This window comes from Condylura cristata, unplaced genomic scaffold (assembly GCF_000260355.1).
Source record: "Condylura cristata isolate star-nosed mole 26May11 unplaced genomic scaffold, ConCri1.0 scaffold00035, whole genome shotgun sequence".
In the NCBI taxonomy this organism is placed as follows: Eukaryota; Metazoa; Chordata; class Mammalia; order Eulipotyphla; family Talpidae; genus Condylura; species Condylura cristata.
The window spans coordinates 2,064,804-2,084,667 of record NW_004567136.1 but is presented as its reverse complement, the minus strand read 5'-3'; the positions used below and the strand labels follow the sequence as shown (position 1 = coordinate 2,084,667).

The window sequence follows — 19,864 nt, the reverse complement described above, 5'->3', positions numbered from 1 at the left end:
TTTCAAAAGGAATTGCTGTATAGTTTAAGAATATTAAGACTGTGTTAAGTAGGAATTACTTTCTCACTCTTGAAGGCCCACTTTGCTTGCCACCATTAGACACGATGACAACAAGTGTATGTGATGCTCAGATTTTTGAAGCTGAAGCAGAACTAGAGTAAGCAAATATACAAAGTCATGAAACATGGTGTGTGCCAAAATCTGTAAGTAGTTTTATGGAAAATTTGGGAGAGTATTAGTGTGCTTTTTTTTTTTTTTTTTTTTTTCCCTGTCTTGGAAGGAGCTGGTAGGCATGGAGAGCATGCATCATTTTAAAGTATTTAAACTTTACCATGACAGTGCTGTTGAGTCAGCAGAGAGCTTTATTTGGAGCTGTAGGTGATTAGTGTGCAGGATGGGTGGGAGGTGAGGACATGCAGCCTGAGGGTCACTGTATTTACAAAGTTGGCAGATTAATGTCCAAGAGAGACACTGAGCCCTGAGGGGTTGAGGAACATGGGAATTGTCCCCCTGTATGGCGTGTACTACGCCAGGAGCTGAAGAATACAACACACTGGATCTTTCCTTATTAACCTGTCAGCACAGCATTAACCACAATTCTAAGTAATTTCAAGAGAGACCTAGAAGTAAATCAACCGGCCCTCCCTGGTGGTGCAGTGGGTTAAAGCACAGCACTGAGAAGCTAAAGCCACTTCCGCATGAGTTCAATTCCTGCCTGCCCTGGAGGTGACCACATGGCGCAGCAGACCTCTCCTGACCTGCCCGCTGCTCCCCTCAGCAGTGTACTTCGTTGATATGCCTGTTCTGCTCCCTACTCTGTCTCTGGTGAAGCCTCTCACCCTCCGCATTTCTGGCCTGTACCCCAGTTCTGTACAAATAAATAAATCTTAAAAAAAAAAAAAAGGTAAATCAACCAACAAAGCAAGTCTTATTAAAGTTATACATCATTTTCTAGTCCAGCTGTTAACATGCATAAAAATAGAATATATCTGCTTATTGAACTTACCATTAAGTTATAACAGAGTCACCAACTATAACTCTTTAGCTATAAAGCTTCTACTGGTCCTGTGAAGACACAGGAAATCACTCAGCAACATGTCCCAGCAATGAAGGGAGCTAAATCCAAGTGTGCCCAGGACCTGATACCAGCAAGCCACAGAGAAGCACACGCAGGGCCACGGTTCCCCTGCAGTGGAGCTGACTTTAACTGCACTATAAAGCCCAATTCCTCAGCGAGAACTCCAGAAACTAGTTAATGGTTGCAACACCCAAGTGAACAAAAGCCAAGAAGAGTCACATTGACCCAGATAGGAAAATTCACTGCATTTTGCCGCCCTTAAAACCACCTCCCCCAAGCAATTCGGCCACAGCCAGGAGAACACCACCAGCTCCGAGTTTCTCCCTTAAGGAAGGAAAAAGAAGAGTGTGTGTCCAGGGAGTTGGTGTCTCAGGGGCTGCACCCGGGCTGCTTTCTGTCTTGCCGACACTGCGCTAACCGGATGACAGCCCAATTTGGATACCAGCTCAGGGGCTGCCGAGAAGAAATTTGAGCCCTGGGACACATGGTACAGTATCAGAGAGACTGCGGTGGTAGCGACAGATGCCAGGCAGAGGAAGAGATGACAGGCTCTGAGGAGAAACCAGGAGCTGGGAAATTAGAAATATCCAGAGAAGTACATCTCTTGAAAAGGGTGGAGGGTCCCCACATTTCGAGTCCTAGTCATTGATGAAAGTCTTACCTGGCACAAAGTCAGCTGGCAAAGATGAGAAAAGGTAGCTATGTTTTCAGATGCACAAATAATGATTCCTGCATTGACTACAGCAGGATCTGTGGGCCTAGGAAGAGACCCTCACTTTTGGGGTCAGGGGCACCCAAACACGGTTTTCGGAATAGCCGATCAATCACGTACCCTTAATGTTATTTTCTTTAACTAGTAACACTTCAGTGCTTAAACTTCATTAATGTCAGTGCTGGAACCGCTGACTAGGCTCCGTACATTTTAACTGGCGTATTTCAGCTCTGAAAAGGATTATTTTTGTTTCTAAGGTGAAATGAATGGAAAAGGGAAAAGGTTACTATTTCCAATGCTTCATGTGAAGATGGAACAAGAATTAAGTTGCTAAGGAGAGGAACATGCCAGTCATTGTTCGAAAACCAGTGGAAATGTTGACACAAAAGAACCTTTCACAGAAGCAGGCCACGTGGCGCAGTGGCCTGCAGACACGAGGGTCCTCACGCTGCCCTCTGTGGAGACAGGAGAAACTCGCCCTACAATTAGTTTATGGCAAGAAGTCTTAGGATTAGTGAAGGCATCTGAATGAACAAAACAAAACAAAGCAAAACACAACAGTGTAATGCAAGGCCAGGAAACAAATTAAAGGCCATATGGCCACCAGCTGGAAGTCACTTCCTAGTCTTGCATTCTTGCGAGGGGAGAGGCGCACGAACAATGGCAAATGGTGCAAACCCTGGGTACGTGGACGCAGCTCACGTGGCTCCTACGTCACCAGTCTCCCCCGAGTGGGTCTTGTGCTTGCCCTCGGGTCCCTTTTGAAAATCTCCATCACCCCCACCCGCACTTACTCTCCCTCCGAGGCCCCAGCAGACTCCTATGTGTGTCTGCTGTTTTGTGTGGCCTGTGGCCTGTCTTCCTGCTGGAATGTAAGCCACGAGAAGGCGGGGACTTTGTCAATGTTGCCCACTGCTGAGTTTCTGGTGTCTTCGAATAAATCTTCCCATAATAGAGGAGCCCCACCATGCTTGTGGACGACGGAGAGTGTGGACGTGTGCACCAGACCCCCCATGTGCACGGCACCTCACGCTCTGTCCATCGCCCACTTTTGCCCCAAAGAGGCAGGGTGGCTAGTCACTGTGGTCACGACGTGAAGCACTCGGCAGACTAGAGGTCTAGGCGGCAAGTTCCCCACTACAGCTATGAGAGCATCAGCTTCCACGCCCAGGAGCCTTTGGCCTTCCTGACTTCACACTCTGCCCCATCGCCTGTGCGGGCCCCTGAGCTGGCGGGTGCCCACTGTCCTCACACGTGGGTTGGCGCTCACACTGTGCTTGCCACACATGCTCACACATGCTTTTGCTGAGCCGGCCTCTGGAGTGATTACAGGTCTGGCCATTCTTCCTCCTTCCTTATGGGAGAAGGTGGTCCAGCTTTTCCACAGTCACCTATTCGCCTCCAAATCAGTTTTCTAAGTTTAAGTTTCTATTTAGCAATCTATGGTATTTTTATCCATTCCCTGAAAGGCTCAGAAGTGAAGGAGGAAAAATACCACCTACCTACACATTAACTCCAGTAAGCTGAGCCATACTGCCTTTGTGGTTTCACCTATTGGAGATAAGAGAACCTGTTATCTTTCTGCTCAACTCCTAAGCTTTCTTGATTTTATTTTCCTGGAATTCTTTGCCCCGAGGCCCTTATTTTGTAAAGATCTGGAGGATGTGGAAATGAAGCCTGTATGTGGCCAGGCTCCCTCTGGGACACAAAGGAGCAGTTTCCTCAGCTACTTGCAAGATATGACCATAGGCTTTGGAAATATTGTGATATATAGGGAAATGATTTCATAGATTCATCTACTCACCAATGTTCCAGATCAATGGATTCATGGCTGAGAATATTATTTTCTGATCCTGTGTGAGTTTTGGGGTTTATCAGGGAAGCCATGCTCTTAGGTAACTGACAAGCAGTGGGATAGGGAATGGACTCTTATTTGTAAATAAAAAGGACTAAATAAAACAAGGACATTAAGGAAACGATTGAGAGAAGCCTGGAGCTACTGTTTGAATACAGGGCTTTGGTATGTTTTGTTTAACCATATAGAATAGTCACAGATGATATCTGACAGTTGAGGAAACAGAATGCAAGCATTTGAATAAGAGGAGAGGGGGCAGCATTGTGGATTTGGGTAACTATGGGTACTGGAGTCTGACAGTAGAATGCTTTCAAGCTGCGGGCTGAAGGGTAAGTTGCTTAAAGTCTAATTTCTTCATATGTAAGACAGTAGTATGTCACAGGATTACTGTGAGCATTAACGGTGATAATGTATGTTGAGTTTTTCACTTACTGTCTTGGAAATTGTATGTACTCAATGCTGTCTGATACATATACACAAACACATATGCACATATATAAGCAGGTAAATAAATAGCCCAATGTTTTAAATGGTTTCCAAAGGTCTCATACCTTGCATGTACAAAGTGGTGGAATCGGGGGGCTGGTCTTTCTCCCACCAGAGTCTATTCTTTTCATTATAGTCCCTCCACAACTTCGTTAAATTAGAAGAAGTGAGAAAGTGAGAGTGATGAAAATGAGGTTGAAAGTGTTAATAAAAGTTGTTGCCCGTTGATTGGCTATGATAGGCTGGGTGTTTTACTTCTGTCATTGAGTTTAATCTCATTTCATTAAATAGTCTGGCCAACATCTTGGCGTCAGGCAGGCAGAGCTGGGGTCTGTCTCATTTCAAAAGCCTAGTCCCTTCATTAAGCAGTGCTGCCTCCGCACTAGGAGAGCCATGAGGTGACTCGGCTTGCAGGGAGCCAACTCATGGAAGGTCAGAGTTGGTCACGCGGAGAAGTACTTCTGAATAGGGGCTGTTCTGCCGTTTTTAAGGGACATGCAGGGATGAGAATTCCTCGCTCCAGGAAATCTAGAGGGTTGCATAGGCCCCTCACAAAATATAAAATTACACTGATGTATCTTAATTATTACACATGCTGCCAAGGTCTGTTTCTCCAGTGAAGAGGGCTTAAGGGAGTATCAGTGGGATGCTGGGATGCTGGGAATAGCAGTGGGGATCTGGAATTGAGATTAGTTACGGAAAATGAAATGAGGAAGTTGTCATTCTTCTTAGTCCCCAAGAATTAGAGGAGAGACCTAAAATACGGCACAAACACTGGGGCGTTGATGGTTAATTTGTGAACTTGAAGACTATTTTGGTGGAGGCTGACAGAAAATAAATATAATTCAAAAGGGCCAACATGAAAGTGTCCCAGCATGAGGCGCAGAGGGTGGGCACAGCAGCAGCGAGGCGCTGGTTTTGGGGACAAGAGGAGACAGGTGTGCAGAGGCCCTGGGTGGCCGTCAGGAGCGGGGCATGCGGATGAGGCCGCCTGTGCTTCCAGGTGAGGGCGAGCGAGTGAACGTGGCCACCGTGTTTGCCCTGGAGCGCTGACCGGCTCAGCAGATTGGCTCTTCTGCACGAGTGGGCTGGCCCGGCAGAGGCTTTGCCGCTTGGGTCTCCCCACCCTGGGATGATAAAGCTGCATTTCTCTTACTTTCTCTTTTAAGTTTTTCAAGGATTGTAGGATTCTCTGGGATCCGTTTCTGTTCCTTTGGTATCCTTTCAATTTGTAAAGAGACATGTTACTTTTGTATTTAGTGAGTCCTGGTGGATTTTTAAAATGTGGGGTTTTTAAGCTTTTACACTTTTCCCCCCTTTTTTGACATCTAGAATTTTGTGCTAGGTTGTATGAAGCGTAGTTTCTTACATATAGTGACTTAATATGTTGAAAATTGTAAGCATAGTTGTAATTTTTGTGTGCATACTGACAGAGTCCATGATTCTTTGAATAGAAAATACTCAAATGTGATGTGATTTTAGGATTTGTAACTGCATTGCTTAAAATTCCACATGTTATTTTGCATGTAGTTTTGAAAGATAAAAAATTGAAAAAAATGTTTAAGACGTTTAATATTTAAATAATAGCCAGAAGGTGGAGGTGTGACAGGACCCGATCTGGATTTGAAGTTCCCTCTTTTCTGCTGTGCAGTGAGGATTGTGGGGTAGAAAGACGGGGTGATGACTTACAGCCAGTGTTCTAGGACCCCCTAGGGGTCCTAGAGGGAGAGACTTCAGGGAGAGACTTCAATAACCAGTGGCCAGTGGCTAATCTAATCGGTCACTGCTGTGTAATGAAGCCTCCATCACACCCCTAAAGGACAAGAGTTTATTCAGGAGCTGGTGAGTTGGTGACTACCTGGAGACTTGGGGGCACAGCGAGAGGGCATGGAAGTCTAGCTCCTCTCTCACACTTTGCCTGTGACTATCTTGAGTTATAGCCTTTTCTAACCAAATTGATAAGCTAATAGGTGACTGCTTTTCTAGTTCTGTGAGCTGTGCTCGCAAATTAATCCAACCTGTGCTTGCTGTTGACATCTGAAGTGTCTGTGGGTACAGTCTGGTAGGATCGAGGCCTTAACCTGTGGGATCTGATACTTCCCCCAGGGAGGTAGTGTCAGAATTGAATTAAATTCTGGGATATTACTTCTGCTGTTGCAGGATTTCTTGATGTTGGAAAACCACATCTGGTGTCAGAGGTGTATAGTAGTGAAGTATTGAGGGTAGAGGAGATACAGGAGTGTGTGCTTTTTCTTTAATTTTGTGTGTGTTCACATAGGTGAAATTTTTTTCAGATGAAATGAATATTTTACTGGGAGCAATTAAGGCAGTTTGTGCTTTACTGAAAATTAAAAAATAACTGCTATAAATACTTGCACTTCTGAAGTTGGCCACTAGATGTCAGGAGTGCCACGGGGGCGCTGAGAACTGGTAGACATTGAACAGTGTAAGCTGTAGACCATCACATATTTCCACTGTTTCCACATGATTGGAGCCAGAAGAACCTGATATAGTGTGATATATAGAAGCGAAGTACAACTGGAATAATGAAATTTCAAAAATAAGCCTTTTGAAAGGCGGGTTGTAATCGTTCTGTTGGGTATTGTAAATGCTTCAGGTGCACTTGATACCCCTGTTATGTGCCTGGCGTTTGGGTCTCTCTCATTTTTATGGAAAGATGGATTGAACTTCAATTTAAGAATATTCGGTAATCCCTCTTAGGACATGCTATAACAGCTGGTATTTTTGTGTTGTAGTAAATTGATTCCATACAACAGTCAGTAATAATTATGACTGGGTTCTGACAAATTCCAAAGCATTTTCAATGAAATTAGCCAAAGAAAATACCATGATTACTACAAACATCTAACTCAATTTGAAAGTTGAGCCTAGCAACTCTACTTCGTTCCACAAAACATTAAGCATTTTATTGGTTAGGATTTTATCAAACCATTTATTTTGTATTAATATACCTGTGCATATTCTGGAGAAGATAATTACTTTGTAGCATGTATTTCTTAAGTAATATTACTTTGGAAAAATTTAACCTTGAGTGTTCTTTATGAAGTAAAAAGTGAGAAATTGCTTTGGCCTTTCCTGTAAGACATAGATAGACAGATAGATAGATAGATAGATAGATAGATAGATATAGATACAGCAATGCCAACTCAGATGGATGTTTTGATGTGGAATGTAAGGTTGCCTTAGTATTTGTGGCATGTTTATTAAAACATAAGTTGACTTATTAGGTGGTGTATGTGGTTGTTTAACATGAAACATTGACTTTTCATGGCACAAAAACTAAATTATATACATACATACACAGATATATATACTTAATACCTACCCACATACATGCATAAATAAAAATATGCATTATTTATTATCCTAATGGTAGAAATATGTATGCACACACTTTACAAATTTTAACCATTTTTCCTTTCTTTCTTGGCAACAAAACAAAAGTCTACTAATTGGATGTATTCTTTAAATTATGTATGGTCTGTTCTTGACTTTCGTTGTGTTTGAATTAAGGAACACTTTTTTGTAGCTGAATTTTAATCCTGATTGCTAGAATAGCTTAAGAAAGCAAAGCAGCGTTGCTTTTTAAAATTATTGGGTAAAGCAACTTTAGAGACTGGAATTAATGAGACTTTGCTTTGTCTTTTTTGCCCAATTTTAGGTATTTAACTTTGTGATTTACATTTTTACTTGGTTTTTAAAATAACAGCCCTCATATCTCTAATTAACAACCCTCTCTGTGTGGATTGGTGTGCATATTTAGCGCTGTCAAACTTAGTACGAATATGAAGTTCAAGGCATTGCACCAAATAGTCTGATCCAAGAATGACTATTTGGTGATTTTTTAATATTAATGTTCATTTTGATTATCAGAAAGCTGATTTGGAAGGCCTTCATAGAAATGTACAGTTTAAACTTCTAAAAGTGAAATCTGGCAAGCTTGCTTTTCTTTATTCTGTAATTTAGGGTCTTTAAGAATTGAAGTGAGCCTTTTTCCCCTGTATTTACAGTATCCGTTTTTCTTATTAATATATGTTAAAATGTGCTTTTAAATTACTATGTTTGCTTTCAGGCAGCTGGGGAAAATGCATGAAAAGGAACTTACACACATTGTGCAGGTCTTCTGGTTTCTAAAAAAGTGTAAATACAGTGTATTTTCCATTATTAGGCAGCAGTGGCTCAAATTTAAACCACATGGCCTCCTTCTAGGTGTCAGGCCAGTGTAAATTATAGTCTTGCTACTTTCTTTTGTTTTCACTTTATATTCTTACTTACTTGAAAGAGAATGGCATAGTCCGAATAACCAGCTTTTATTGCTGCTTTGCCATCCACTAGACACTGTATTTATCAGACAGTTCAGAATAGCTGTTCTCACCATTTGCGTTTAGGATATGAAGAACTAGCAGGATTAGCAATTAGGTCAAACTGTAGAGCCCTACTCTTAGTTATGATATAGTAATGTCTTCACTGTTTTGGGGTAAACAGTGTATCCCACTTATTGAAAAAAATTGATATTTTGCAAGATACATCAAAGCTTAGTTTTTATTAAAAGGTTTTTCTTTTGTTGATAAGCGTGGCTTTTTACATTTAGTTGAGATTATTGACACAGTTCTCAGTCTTGAATAGCATCTAGCTTCTGTGCTGGCGTGCTCTCAAGGGCATTTGCAGTTTTCAGTCGAGAACTTGGCAGTCATTATTTTGGGATGAGCTATTTAATTACAATTGGTGATAAGTTGTTGACAATTTGTAGAGTCCTGTTCTACATTTAGAAATATAGCTTAAAACTATGGCAGAGGGAAGGAACTTTCATATGGCATTGGTTTACCAAAAGTCCTCCAAGTTCTCTGTTGATGCAGCCAACAGCTCTCAGACCAACGTGCAAAAACTCTTTAAGGAAGCGTTGATACCTGCAGGAAAAATTTTCATGTTTTTAATTAGAAATCTCACAGCAGGATCATAAACCTTCACACTTACTATTTGTGTATAGTCTGTAGAAAAAAATTCTGAAGAATCGTCACCTTTCTGGTCATTAGGATAAAACTTTGAGAATGCTGGTATGGAGGAATATGCCTTCTTCTTAAAGTGTGCCTTTCCCTTGTAGAAACAGCCTGCGTGACATATAAATCTTGGTGGACGGTGCGGGCTGTGGAGCTGGAATTCCCCGGGGCTGTCTGAGCCAGAGTGTGGAGCGGGCCCCATCCTGCTGCCTGCATCATGCCAGCTCTGTCAGCAGGATCTGGGAGTGACACAGGTATGTGCCCAGGAGGGGCAGCTTCCTTCCCTCCTCCTTGAAATCATCTTGTTCACAGTGAAAAGGCGTGTTGCTTTAAGCAAGTGCAAGCCAGACGTGCTTGTTTTTTTTTTGTAACCAACCAAAGGGGCATCATATAAACCTGGCTTGCCCTTCGAAATTACAAGTGACTGGAGGGACTGGCTGTTGCTTTCTCTGAGGACGATGCCGGGCACTGATGCTGGGCATGGGTGCGTCCCTGCTGTCTTGTGTCTTGGAATAACACCATGCATTTACAGTTCTTTAAAAAATATTCAGTATTTTAAACATACGGAAAAGTTTGGCAAATACCAGGGTGCTCATATTACCTTTCACTCTGATTTAAGAACACATGAGAACCTTTTGCCATACGTGACTTCAAGCCTGTCTCACTCTTCATTTAAGAACCAAAACATCAGGCATAGCCCATTCTCCGAATTTGTCATCAGAAATAGGAACTCTTCTGAAGTTGATGTATGTCTTTAAGGAATTCAGTGAAAACAGTAAGATATCTCACCTGATTCTGAAGACTTAGTGATACTTAGAGTGAAGATTTCTTAGCAAGGGAAATATTTCAATGCGTGCATGCACAGGTATGTGTACACATGTGTATATGTGCACATGTGTGTATGAGTGTGCGTGAGAGAGAGAGAGAGAGAGAGAGAGAGAGAGAGAGAGAGAGAGAGAGAGACAGAGACAGAGAACCCCCTCCTTCTGACCGGTTGCAGAAAGTGGTGTGGTAGAGGTCAGAGCTCTTTTGGCTTGAGGCTCTCCAGAATCTTTCTAGAACTCTTGACACAGACAGTGAGTGGGACTGGGGAGCCATTCCCTGCATTTCTAAGGATTCATCACAAGAAGTGGTAGTATAGGGCATGACTGAAAAGAATATGTGTTCTGTGCTGCACGGCCTCAACTGACTTTGGTCCCCTTCGGTGGCCCGCCGAGATGGCATCTCTGGCTGCATGTCACTGGCACCATCATTCTAGAAAGGCCGTGGCAGGTGGGCCCAGCTCTGTGTAGTGTTTGCACATGTCGCTCTATCTCGAGCAAACCTGTACTTCTACTTTGGCAGTTTTAGTCTTGTCTTTATCTAGAATGTTTTTTTCCTCAGCGATTTACACCAACGAACCAGTATTTTTTAGCTTTTTATTTTGTAGGAAGCGACTTTGATTGTTAAATTATCTAAGCTTTTGTTTTTTCTTTCTTTCTTAAGACATTAACATTTTTCTCAAGGAAGCCAGCGCCTTTGGAGAGTTTTTTTCCTGGTTTTTAGTTTTTATATAGTCCCACATTGTATTGTACTATATAAAATGAATGATTTAACTTTCCATGGTGGTTTGGGAAATTATAGATAAAATTTATTTGGACCATAAATTTATTACAGTTGTGTAGTGAATTAGTTTTATGCCTTGCTACTCACCCAAAACGCCTTAGTGTAATTGAATGCAAAATATTGTTGCTTACGTCTAACTCAGGGAATGATTAAAATGGGTATTTATAGTTTATAGGGCAATTTAGGTGTCAGTCATGAAAAATATCGTAGGCTATTTAGAATTTAAGAAGGACTTTCCCACACGTAGCTGGCTTGCTTGGTGTAAATTTAAAGTGTCCTTTTGACTTAGACTTGGTGTATTTTTTGCTGTGTGTTTTGACTTGTGTGTCCCAACAAGGTCAAAATCTGGCTGAGAAAGACGTGTTTACTCCCAGTGTTGATTTAGGGAAGCCCCAAAGTGTGGTGTGCTCTGAGAGGTTTACGGTTCCCTGGTTTTGCAGTTTGCCCCTTGGGTCATTTTTGCCACCAGGAGTGGCGCCCAGCAGTGTCCTTGCTGCTCTTTGTCAGGTCTCCAGGGAAACAGAGCTGCAGTGTCCAACAGGCAGCAGGCCAGCACTGGCCCCAGTGGCCCCGGGCACACAGCGCTCAAGTGGGAAAGTCCTCTGCTGGAAAACTTTTGCCTCTTCTCCCTCTTCCCTTTCCTGCTTATTTATGTCACTGAGAAAAATATGAAATAAGTGAAAGTAGCCTTGGTGTCAAAGATGCATCGATGAGACAGGAAAGAAACCTTTAGGGCCATCCTCTCCCTTCCCCAACCTCCTCTTCTCTCTCAGTTTGACTCTCTTAGTGACTGACATCAGCATTCACTTCTGTGCTGTTTTATGTCTTTGGTTTTTAATTGCACAGAATATGTCATTTCTGTGGATTGTGCATAAGCTCCTTGGCACACCGACGCGTGTGTGCACATCACACACATACACAGGCTCAGTTCACGTGTCGTCATCTGCAGCTGTGCAGGGGGATCTCTTGCTGATGTCTCGGCAAATGCACTGTTCTAGCTCCTCCCTTTACTCATCTACAAATTCTCACTCCAGCTTGAGAGACCTGGAGCCCACACACCTTCCATTTACTTAATTGCACATTTCCGTGGACATATCTCGTGGTAGCCGAAGTGTTAACGTATGCCTGTAGTTAGAGTTAATCTCAACTTTATTCCTGTGCCATTCTGTTTTTAATTTTACAGACTCTCCTTTCCTGCATCATACCTGTGTTAGTTTCAGTTTTATTCATTCATTCAGTTTTTTTTTTACAAATACAGAACTTGAAATATAATATCTAAAGCGAAATGCACATACAATTTTATAATGATTTAAATATAGTGATAATGCCAGTGCCCATGTGACCAGCACTTGGGGTCAAGAAGTCACATAAGCTGAAAGCAACCTATGTTTTCATACCTCAGCAGCCTCCTTATAGAGGGACATAAAACAAGGTTCTTATCTCACATTGCACATCAAACCTAGTTTATGATTTATTTAAGCATCCTAGGCAACATGGTTTAATTTTGTCTGTGGTTGAACGTAACATAAGTGGCACTATGCTGTATGAATTTCTGAAGCTTGAAGTTGACAAGAATGAGAAAATATAACAAATTATGAATTTTAAAGCTGTAGCTACATAAATATTACAAAATCAGGATGGAAAGCATAATATTTTTATTAATTACCTGAACACACCTCCAGAATGCTCTTTGTCTTTTATATTTTTTGGGCCATTTACTTTTGATCGTCTCTTACTATGTCAAGAGTTTTCTTTGAGAGAAGAAAAGACAGTCCTGCTTAGAAAGGTGAAATGCGGGCTACTTCTGTATGCAGTAGTTCTGATGCCAGATACGTTTGATTCCCGCGCCATGCAGTTTCAGAGACCCCGAGTGAGGTGTCCTACAGTGCCATTCCGACAGTAGTTCCCACATACCCTACAGATTAAGGGCTCTGTCCTCCAAGATGCCCACTGTAAGCCATGGGCATCTCAGCCACTATCTTACCATTTCTGCCAACTTGGCTCCAAGTCACGGGTTCCTGTGGCATCCTCCTTGAATTCTATCCTACACTGGAACAGCCTACAGAGCTCAGGGAACACCTAGATTCACCAGGCTGCTGGATGGCAAAGGGTACGGTAAGGACCCCAGATGGAGCGTACAGAGCGCAAGGTCAGCGAGCACCCTGAGCCGGGGGCGGCTGCGCCTGTGCAGCTGGGTGGAGCGTCATCCTGGGCGTAGGTGCTGCATCAGTACTGAAGCCTGCTGAGCCCCCTACTATTGGGAGTTTTAGGGCATCTTCATCATGGAGGCATGATCCTTATCCACTCCATCTCCACTTACTTTCACCCTTCTGGAAGGGAGAGGGGAGAGACCCTCTGCTCTCTGTTGTACTGACTCTTATTATTGATGGGCAGATTTATAAAATTTTGCCATGCTGCTGGGTGAGTAGTGGCATCTCAGTGTAGGTTTCATTTGCATTTCTTGATGACTAATGAGGTCAAAACTTTCTTTTGACATTTAGATTTTCTATTCTGTGAAGTACCAGTTTAGGTCTTCAGCTTATTTATCTCTGGCATTGCTTTACAATACAGGACACTGTTTTCTGGATTCTAGTCCTTGGTCAGACTTGTTAGGTCTGTTGGTTGCAACTGTCTTCTATGGTTTTGGGGGTTTAGCTCCTCTTTCTTTGTCTTGTCTTTCCCTATCTGTGTTCAGAGATGTTAAATTTCAGTGTAGTTGAACATCACTTTCCTTTATGGCCATTGATTACTGTATTTCTTTTCTTTCTTTTTTTTTAAGATTTATTTATTTATTTATACAGACCTGGGGTACAGGCCAGAGATGTGGAGGGTGAGATGATTCACCAGAGACAGAGCGGGGAGCAGAACGGGCAGATGGAGGAAGCACACTGCTGAGGGGAGCAGCGGGCGGGTCAGGAGAGGTCTGCCACGCCATGTGGTCACCTCCGGGGCAGCCGGGATCGAACTCATGCTGAAGTGGCCTTAAGCTTTTTAGTGCAGTGCTTTAACCTGCTGCGCCACCAGGGAGGGCCCTCTTTTCTTTTCTTTTTTTAAGATTTATTTATACATACAGAACTGGGGTACAGGCCAGAGGTGTGGGGGGGGGCGCGGTAAAAGGATTCACCAGAGACAGAATGGGGAGCAGAACAGGCAAATGAAGAAGTACACTGCTGAGGGGAGCAGTGGAGGGGCCAGGAGAGGTCTGCCGCGCCATGTGGGTCACTTCCAGGGCGGGGATCGAACTAGCACTGAAGTGGTCGCGGCTTGCTTGCAGTGCTGTGCTTCTGTGCTTTAACCCGCTGTGCCACCAGGGAGGGCTCAGTTGCTGCATTTCATGCCTGCATATGATCATGAAGATAGTCCTTTTTACATTTTAGTTTTAGTGCTCTAGGGTAGAGTTTTGATAACGTAAGAAGTAAGGCTCTGGAGATCCAGTTGCTGCTCCACAACTCCTAGAAAGTGTTTGTCCCCTCTGCCCACAGTGCCACCCACTGGGACTTTCATTACAGCCTTGACTCTTGGTGATGACGTGGTCACGCTCGTCTGTAGTTCTAGGTCTCAAAAGGAGTTCTCTTGAAATCTACTCTTTGGCGTCTTGGCTCTAGGTCCTCCCTCCGTATTACTCTCTAGCTGTCCTCCCCTAGTCCTTCATGTTGTACCTTCTTAGATTAAGAGAGTTTCCTTTTATTCTTACTGCAAAAACCTTTTTTTTTTTGAATGACTAGCTATTGGGATTAACATTGTATTTTATTTATTATAACGATCATATGATTAGTTTCCTGTTGACCTCAGTATTGCAAATTTCATGGATTGAGTATTAAGCCAACTTCTATTTCAGGGGTAAACCTGTTTTGGTTATAATATATTATCCATTTTCTGCAACATGATGGATTTAGCTTGTTCCTATTTTATTTACATTGTTGAATAAATATAGAATGTAGTCTTCTTCATTCTCATCTGATTTTTACCAAGTCATACAAACCTTATGGAATGCGTTGGGGGAGTCTTTATTCTTCTTCTGTGGAAATGTTTGTAAAAGTGAAATTTGTTTAATGCGAGTAAAACTTATGTGTTGGGTAACTCAGGCCTGGAATTTTTTTTTTTAAGGATATTGGCACCTGATTTATTTTTAAGGTTATAAGAATACTCAGGCTTTCTATTTCTTCTTTAGTCAGTTTTGGAGATTATATTTTTTTAAGATTTGGCACATTTTATCTAAATTCTCTAATTTGTGAGAAAGTTGCTCATAATATGATTTCGTGTCTGTAGTTTCTATATTAATGTTGCTATTTTGGTTGTGACTTGGTAACTTTTGTCCTTTGTCCCCTATCTGCTTAATATTGCCAGAGTTTTGTTAATTTTATTAGTTTTTTGATATAAAACTTGGGACACATTAATTTTCTCTGCTGTATGTTTTTCTTTTAATGGACTTACCCTCTGATGGTTATGATTTGTTACAAATAAAAATTCATACCATTTAAAGAAAGCTTTGTAGACTAAAAAGTCAGGAAGCACTTAGTTTTGGTGGCTATCAGTTGGCGACCATCAACATATTATTTTTATCTTTAAATAGTATGTATTTAAAGTTACAGTTTAAATATTTTCTAAATTGTAGCTTAGATTATTCCATTTATGTTAAAATTCATGAATGGAAGAACCATAGTTATTTTTAGTTGGAACTGTCTAGCCTACTACATCCTTTCTGCATTGAAATAGAGTTTTTATACATTTTGGATGGCTTGGAGTTCTAAGGAGTGCTGTCATTGAATTACTGAGTAGCACATTGTCCTGAGAATATCGTGTAGGCTGTTTCAGGAGGATATTTGAAAAGAAAGCCATGAAATTATTTTTATCTCGGAGCCTCCCTGGTGGCACAGTGGATAAAGACACGGCACTATTAAACTACCTGCAGCTAATGCAGCAACAGTTCTATCCTCAGCCAGGGAGGTGACTCACATGGTGTGATAGGCCTCTCCTTCCTGCCTGCTGCTCCCCTCAGCAGTGTATTTTGGTCGATCTGCCTGTTCTGCTCCCCATTCTGTCTCAGGTGAATCCTCTCACTCCCCACACTTCTGGCCTATACCCCAGGCTGGAACATGCATTTGTATGCATACATAAATAAATCCTTAAAAATATATATTTCTATCTTTTGAATTCTCTTACAAACTTTTCTTTAATTGCTTGTTAGTTCAACAACAGACCTCTTAAGAGAACTTAATAGAGGTGATGACTGGCAGTTATTATTTGCTAAGGGTCAAATGTATGCTAGGTGACTTTTGCACACTAATCCCATAGCAAAGCAGGGAAGTGTGAGTTAGATGCTAAAAACCTTTTATATCTGTTGATTAGTGTAGTAGTCCTGTAAGAACTATTTTTAATGCTTTTTTTTCCCTGTACAACCAATAAGCCATTTTCTGCTCACTTGGTTTCTCTTGCTATAACTTACCCTCCTGATTAAGGTTAGGACCTATTACCATTTATTGATAATATACTGAATGGTAGCTACAGCTTGTGAGGAGAGTTACAATTTAGGCTATCGCTTTGCAATGTAAGATAATCCAGTATGATTTAGTGTTGTCTAACTATATTTTGTGCTAAAATTTAAATATGTGGTAGATATTGAAATAGATAGGAACATCCTATCATTAAGTACAGTAAATATAAAAAAAATATTACTTTAGCTTTTATAGTTAACTGTTCCAGGGTAGGAGGCTCTACTGCAAATGTAATCAGTTTTCCTAAAAAACTATAAGCAATGGATTTTTGAATTAATTTTTGAATTAATTTTCAATTTGCCATCACTTTATCTTTCGAGTGAGTACTGCTAAAAATCAGAGCGCTATCATGCTTCCTTTCATGGTGTGGGATACCCTTTGAAGACCACAGACTGCTAGGTCTGTACATATCAGACCTTATTTACAGCTTGGAGATGGCTTTCAAGAGTGAAAGTTCTGTGCAGGTGTATGTCCTTGCCCTCCTAACTTGCCCCAGTTTTATGGACTGGATGATAATTGTATACAGTGTTGTTAAGCAAACTGTCATATTACATTACTTAAATTGTTTTGCATATTTAAGAATTCAATTTGCTAGAGGATTTGCTGAGTTACTGTACTTGAGTGAAAGTAAGAAAGAGAATGATTCTGTCAAGTTTGTATTAAAATATTTTAGTAGTATAGGTACTTTTGGAAATAAAACATACTTTAAATGAGAAAAATTGAGGCTTGTTATGAATGGCACTGAATAGTGCTGATTATTTTACCTTTGACAAAGTGGAAAATTTAAAGCTTGGTGTATCCCATTTTATTAATATAATAAAGTTTTATAGTGTTGTTCTGGGCGTCGATATATGTTCTTTAGTGTTTATTAGCCCTTGGTTATAGTAAAACTCTTTGGTCTGATGCCTGGCTATACTGTACAAAATGCAAACATCAAAACTAAGAGAAAAGCACAAATATATACACACACATATATTCGTTTTCTCAAGTATTTTTCTGTATGAGTTATAAATATTTTGGATACTTATACTATCTAATATGCTGGAGTACAGAGAACATCTTTTTTTATCATTTAACATAGGTTTATAGCTTCCCCAGACTTGTTCTAATAATGAAGCTATGAGGGATATGACAAGAATGGTGATATTAAATTTCTCTAGACTAACAGTAAATTTTTCCATTCTGATGTCAGGAATTTTGAGCATCTGGAATCTGCAAGAAGAGTGAATTGTTCGCTGCGGGAACACTTTCATCAATTCTGAGCCATTTATTCTCGTAGGAACTACTGTCTTGTACAGAATATTATATTTTTACAGAAGCCGTTTTCTGGAGCTGGAAAAATTTCTGCACTTCTTTATGGTCATGTATTTTTGCATACTTTCAATTTTCGAGATGTTACTGTTTTTAGAATTAATGTCATTTTAGCATAAATTTATTTTCCTTTGCTTTAATAACAAAATTTTGTCTTTTTCCAAAGACAGCGAAGAAGCAAGAGAAAATGAACTGTCCTGAACAGAGATGTCCTTACAGATATACAAGTGAATCTATGATCTCTGCTTTGTCATAATTTTCTTTGACCTTTCAGAATAGCCACAGCAGGTATATTCATGCCCTGTGCCTTGGTGATGGCATCTTTCTGTAAAAGTGAGGTGGAGGCCTGGTGGCGCAGCGGGTTAAAGCACAGCACTGAGAATCTAAAGCCGCTTCCGCATGAGTTCGATTCCCGCCTGCCCCAGAAGTGACCACATGGCGTGGCAGACCTCTCCTGACCCGCCCGCTGCTCCCCTCAGCAGTGTACTTCGTCGATCTGCCTGTTCTGCTCCCCACTCTTGTTTCTGGTGAATCCTCTCACCCTCTGCGTCTCTGGCCTGTACCCCAGTTCTGTATGCACAAATAAATAAATCTTTAAAAAAAAAAAGTGAGGTGGAGGCAAAGAATATGTGAAATTCTCTGAACAGGTTCAGTTTGAACATTCCTCAGATCAAGAGTTGAAATTCTAAATTGGCCCTGGTTCATGCAGGGTCTTTAAAATAAATTTGTTTCTTATTCTTTTTTTTTTTCTATTTTCTAGACTGCAAAAGCTTTCCCCCTCTTTAGCAATTTTTCACTTTTGATATTTTTTGTTCCCTGTGCTTCGATTTCATGTTGTTGACACTGGTTTTGCTTATATGGCAAAATAGTCTTCATTGCCTAAGCTTAGGGCTGGAATGTTTTGATTTGAATACTCCCGTCATATGTGTCACTCTAACGTTTCCATGTTCTGCGAATACCTAATATATTTTTACATTTAAGTAGTTCATTTACTTACAGTACTAGCAGGACCTATGGGAAACATCCAGTGTGTTACCTCCGTCAGTCACAGTGGCACTTTGGTTGACAAAGTTGAGATTTAGCCACACCCCCGTGGATGGATTTCTAGTGAGTTTCATGGGTGTGCCCTAGATTGAAGTCAGCTCCCAGCTTTGACCTGTAGGGGCCTCGGAGGTGTTTTCTGCTTCTCATGCCCTTTCAGTTTTCTTCCCACCTCCATTTTTTTGACTTGTGAGCTCTGGTCAGATCTCCTGTTGCCCAGGTGCCCCTGACCTAAGCCCTGAAGAAGTATCTCCTGCTTGATGGGTCAACCATGGTTTCTAGCTACTGCCAGCACCCCAGGGGCTAAGGCCAGTCACTGGCCTGAGGGAAACCATCCCTCTAGTGGGTTTCTCCAATAACTTCTGAATGCTAGTCCCGAGGAGGGAGCTCCTCTTTCAAAGTGTCTCCTCTTGGTCATCTCCTTTACTATAGGTATACTTGAGATTTTTCTTTGCCACCTTACATTTGTTCTCACTAGAACTAATCATTTAAACTGGCCTCATTCAAATCACTCTGTAGATCTTGACTGGGGCAAACATGAATAAGAAACTTGGGTTTTAGTATGTTCTATTGTCTTCTTCAGGGTCACAGAAATTTAATACGTGGAAACATTTATATACTTAGAAGATGATTGCTGACTTTTCCCCTTGGGTGTTCTCCAAGTGGGCATGTACCTCCCTAGCCCGTTTTCCTGCTTTCAGGTGTTGTTGTCATCCTGCCAGTTCCAGAGCATCTACCTTAGCCTTTGACGATTGTTTCCTTCTTTAAATTGCTGTATTTGAACTGCTCTGGTGGTGCAGGGGTTAAGGTTGCTGCACTAAGGAACTATCCCCAGCCACTGCAGCCTGAGTTGGATCCACAGCCAGGATCTGACCCACATGGTGCAGTAGACCTCTCTGCCTGTTCTGCTTCCCACTCTGTTTCTGGTGAAGCCTCTCACCCCTGCCCCCCACACCTCTGGCCTGTACCCCAGCTCTTATATGCATACATATAAATATTTTAAAAAGAAATTGCTGCACTATTATTGTACATATTCATCAAATGACCCTTGACATATTTTAGTTTTGCTTTCTTTTCTGCAGAACATAAAATATGTCAAAGATGTTGCTTTTCACTGCTAGAGCATTTTCATGAAATAACTTAGAAATTTCTCCACGTACATCTTTGATAGTGATCTGTATTCTGTGTGCCCAAATAAGAGGCGTTCCTTTTCCTACTTAACAGTGCTTTCCATTTCGTCACTGGAATGAAGCATCCATGAGT

The 19,864-nt window shown here is 41.4% G+C and overlaps 1 protein-coding gene across 2 annotated transcripts in view; it reads left to right on the top strand.

Moving 5' to 3' along the window:
* Positions 1 to 19,864, top strand: part of MPP7 (membrane protein, palmitoylated 7 (MAGUK p55 subfamily member 7)) — a 134,378-nt gene that overhangs the window by 36,174 nt on the left and 78,340 nt on the right. For both annotated transcript variants that reach the window (XM_004693051.2, XM_012732657.1), the window contains exon 2: positions 9,254 to 9,403. In XM_004693051.2, the coding sequence (XP_004693108.2) occupies positions 9,367 to 9,403 (37 nt within the window). In that variant the 5' untranslated portion in view covers positions 9,254 to 9,366. The remainder of the gene's footprint in view (positions 1 to 9,253; positions 9,404 to 19,864) is intronic.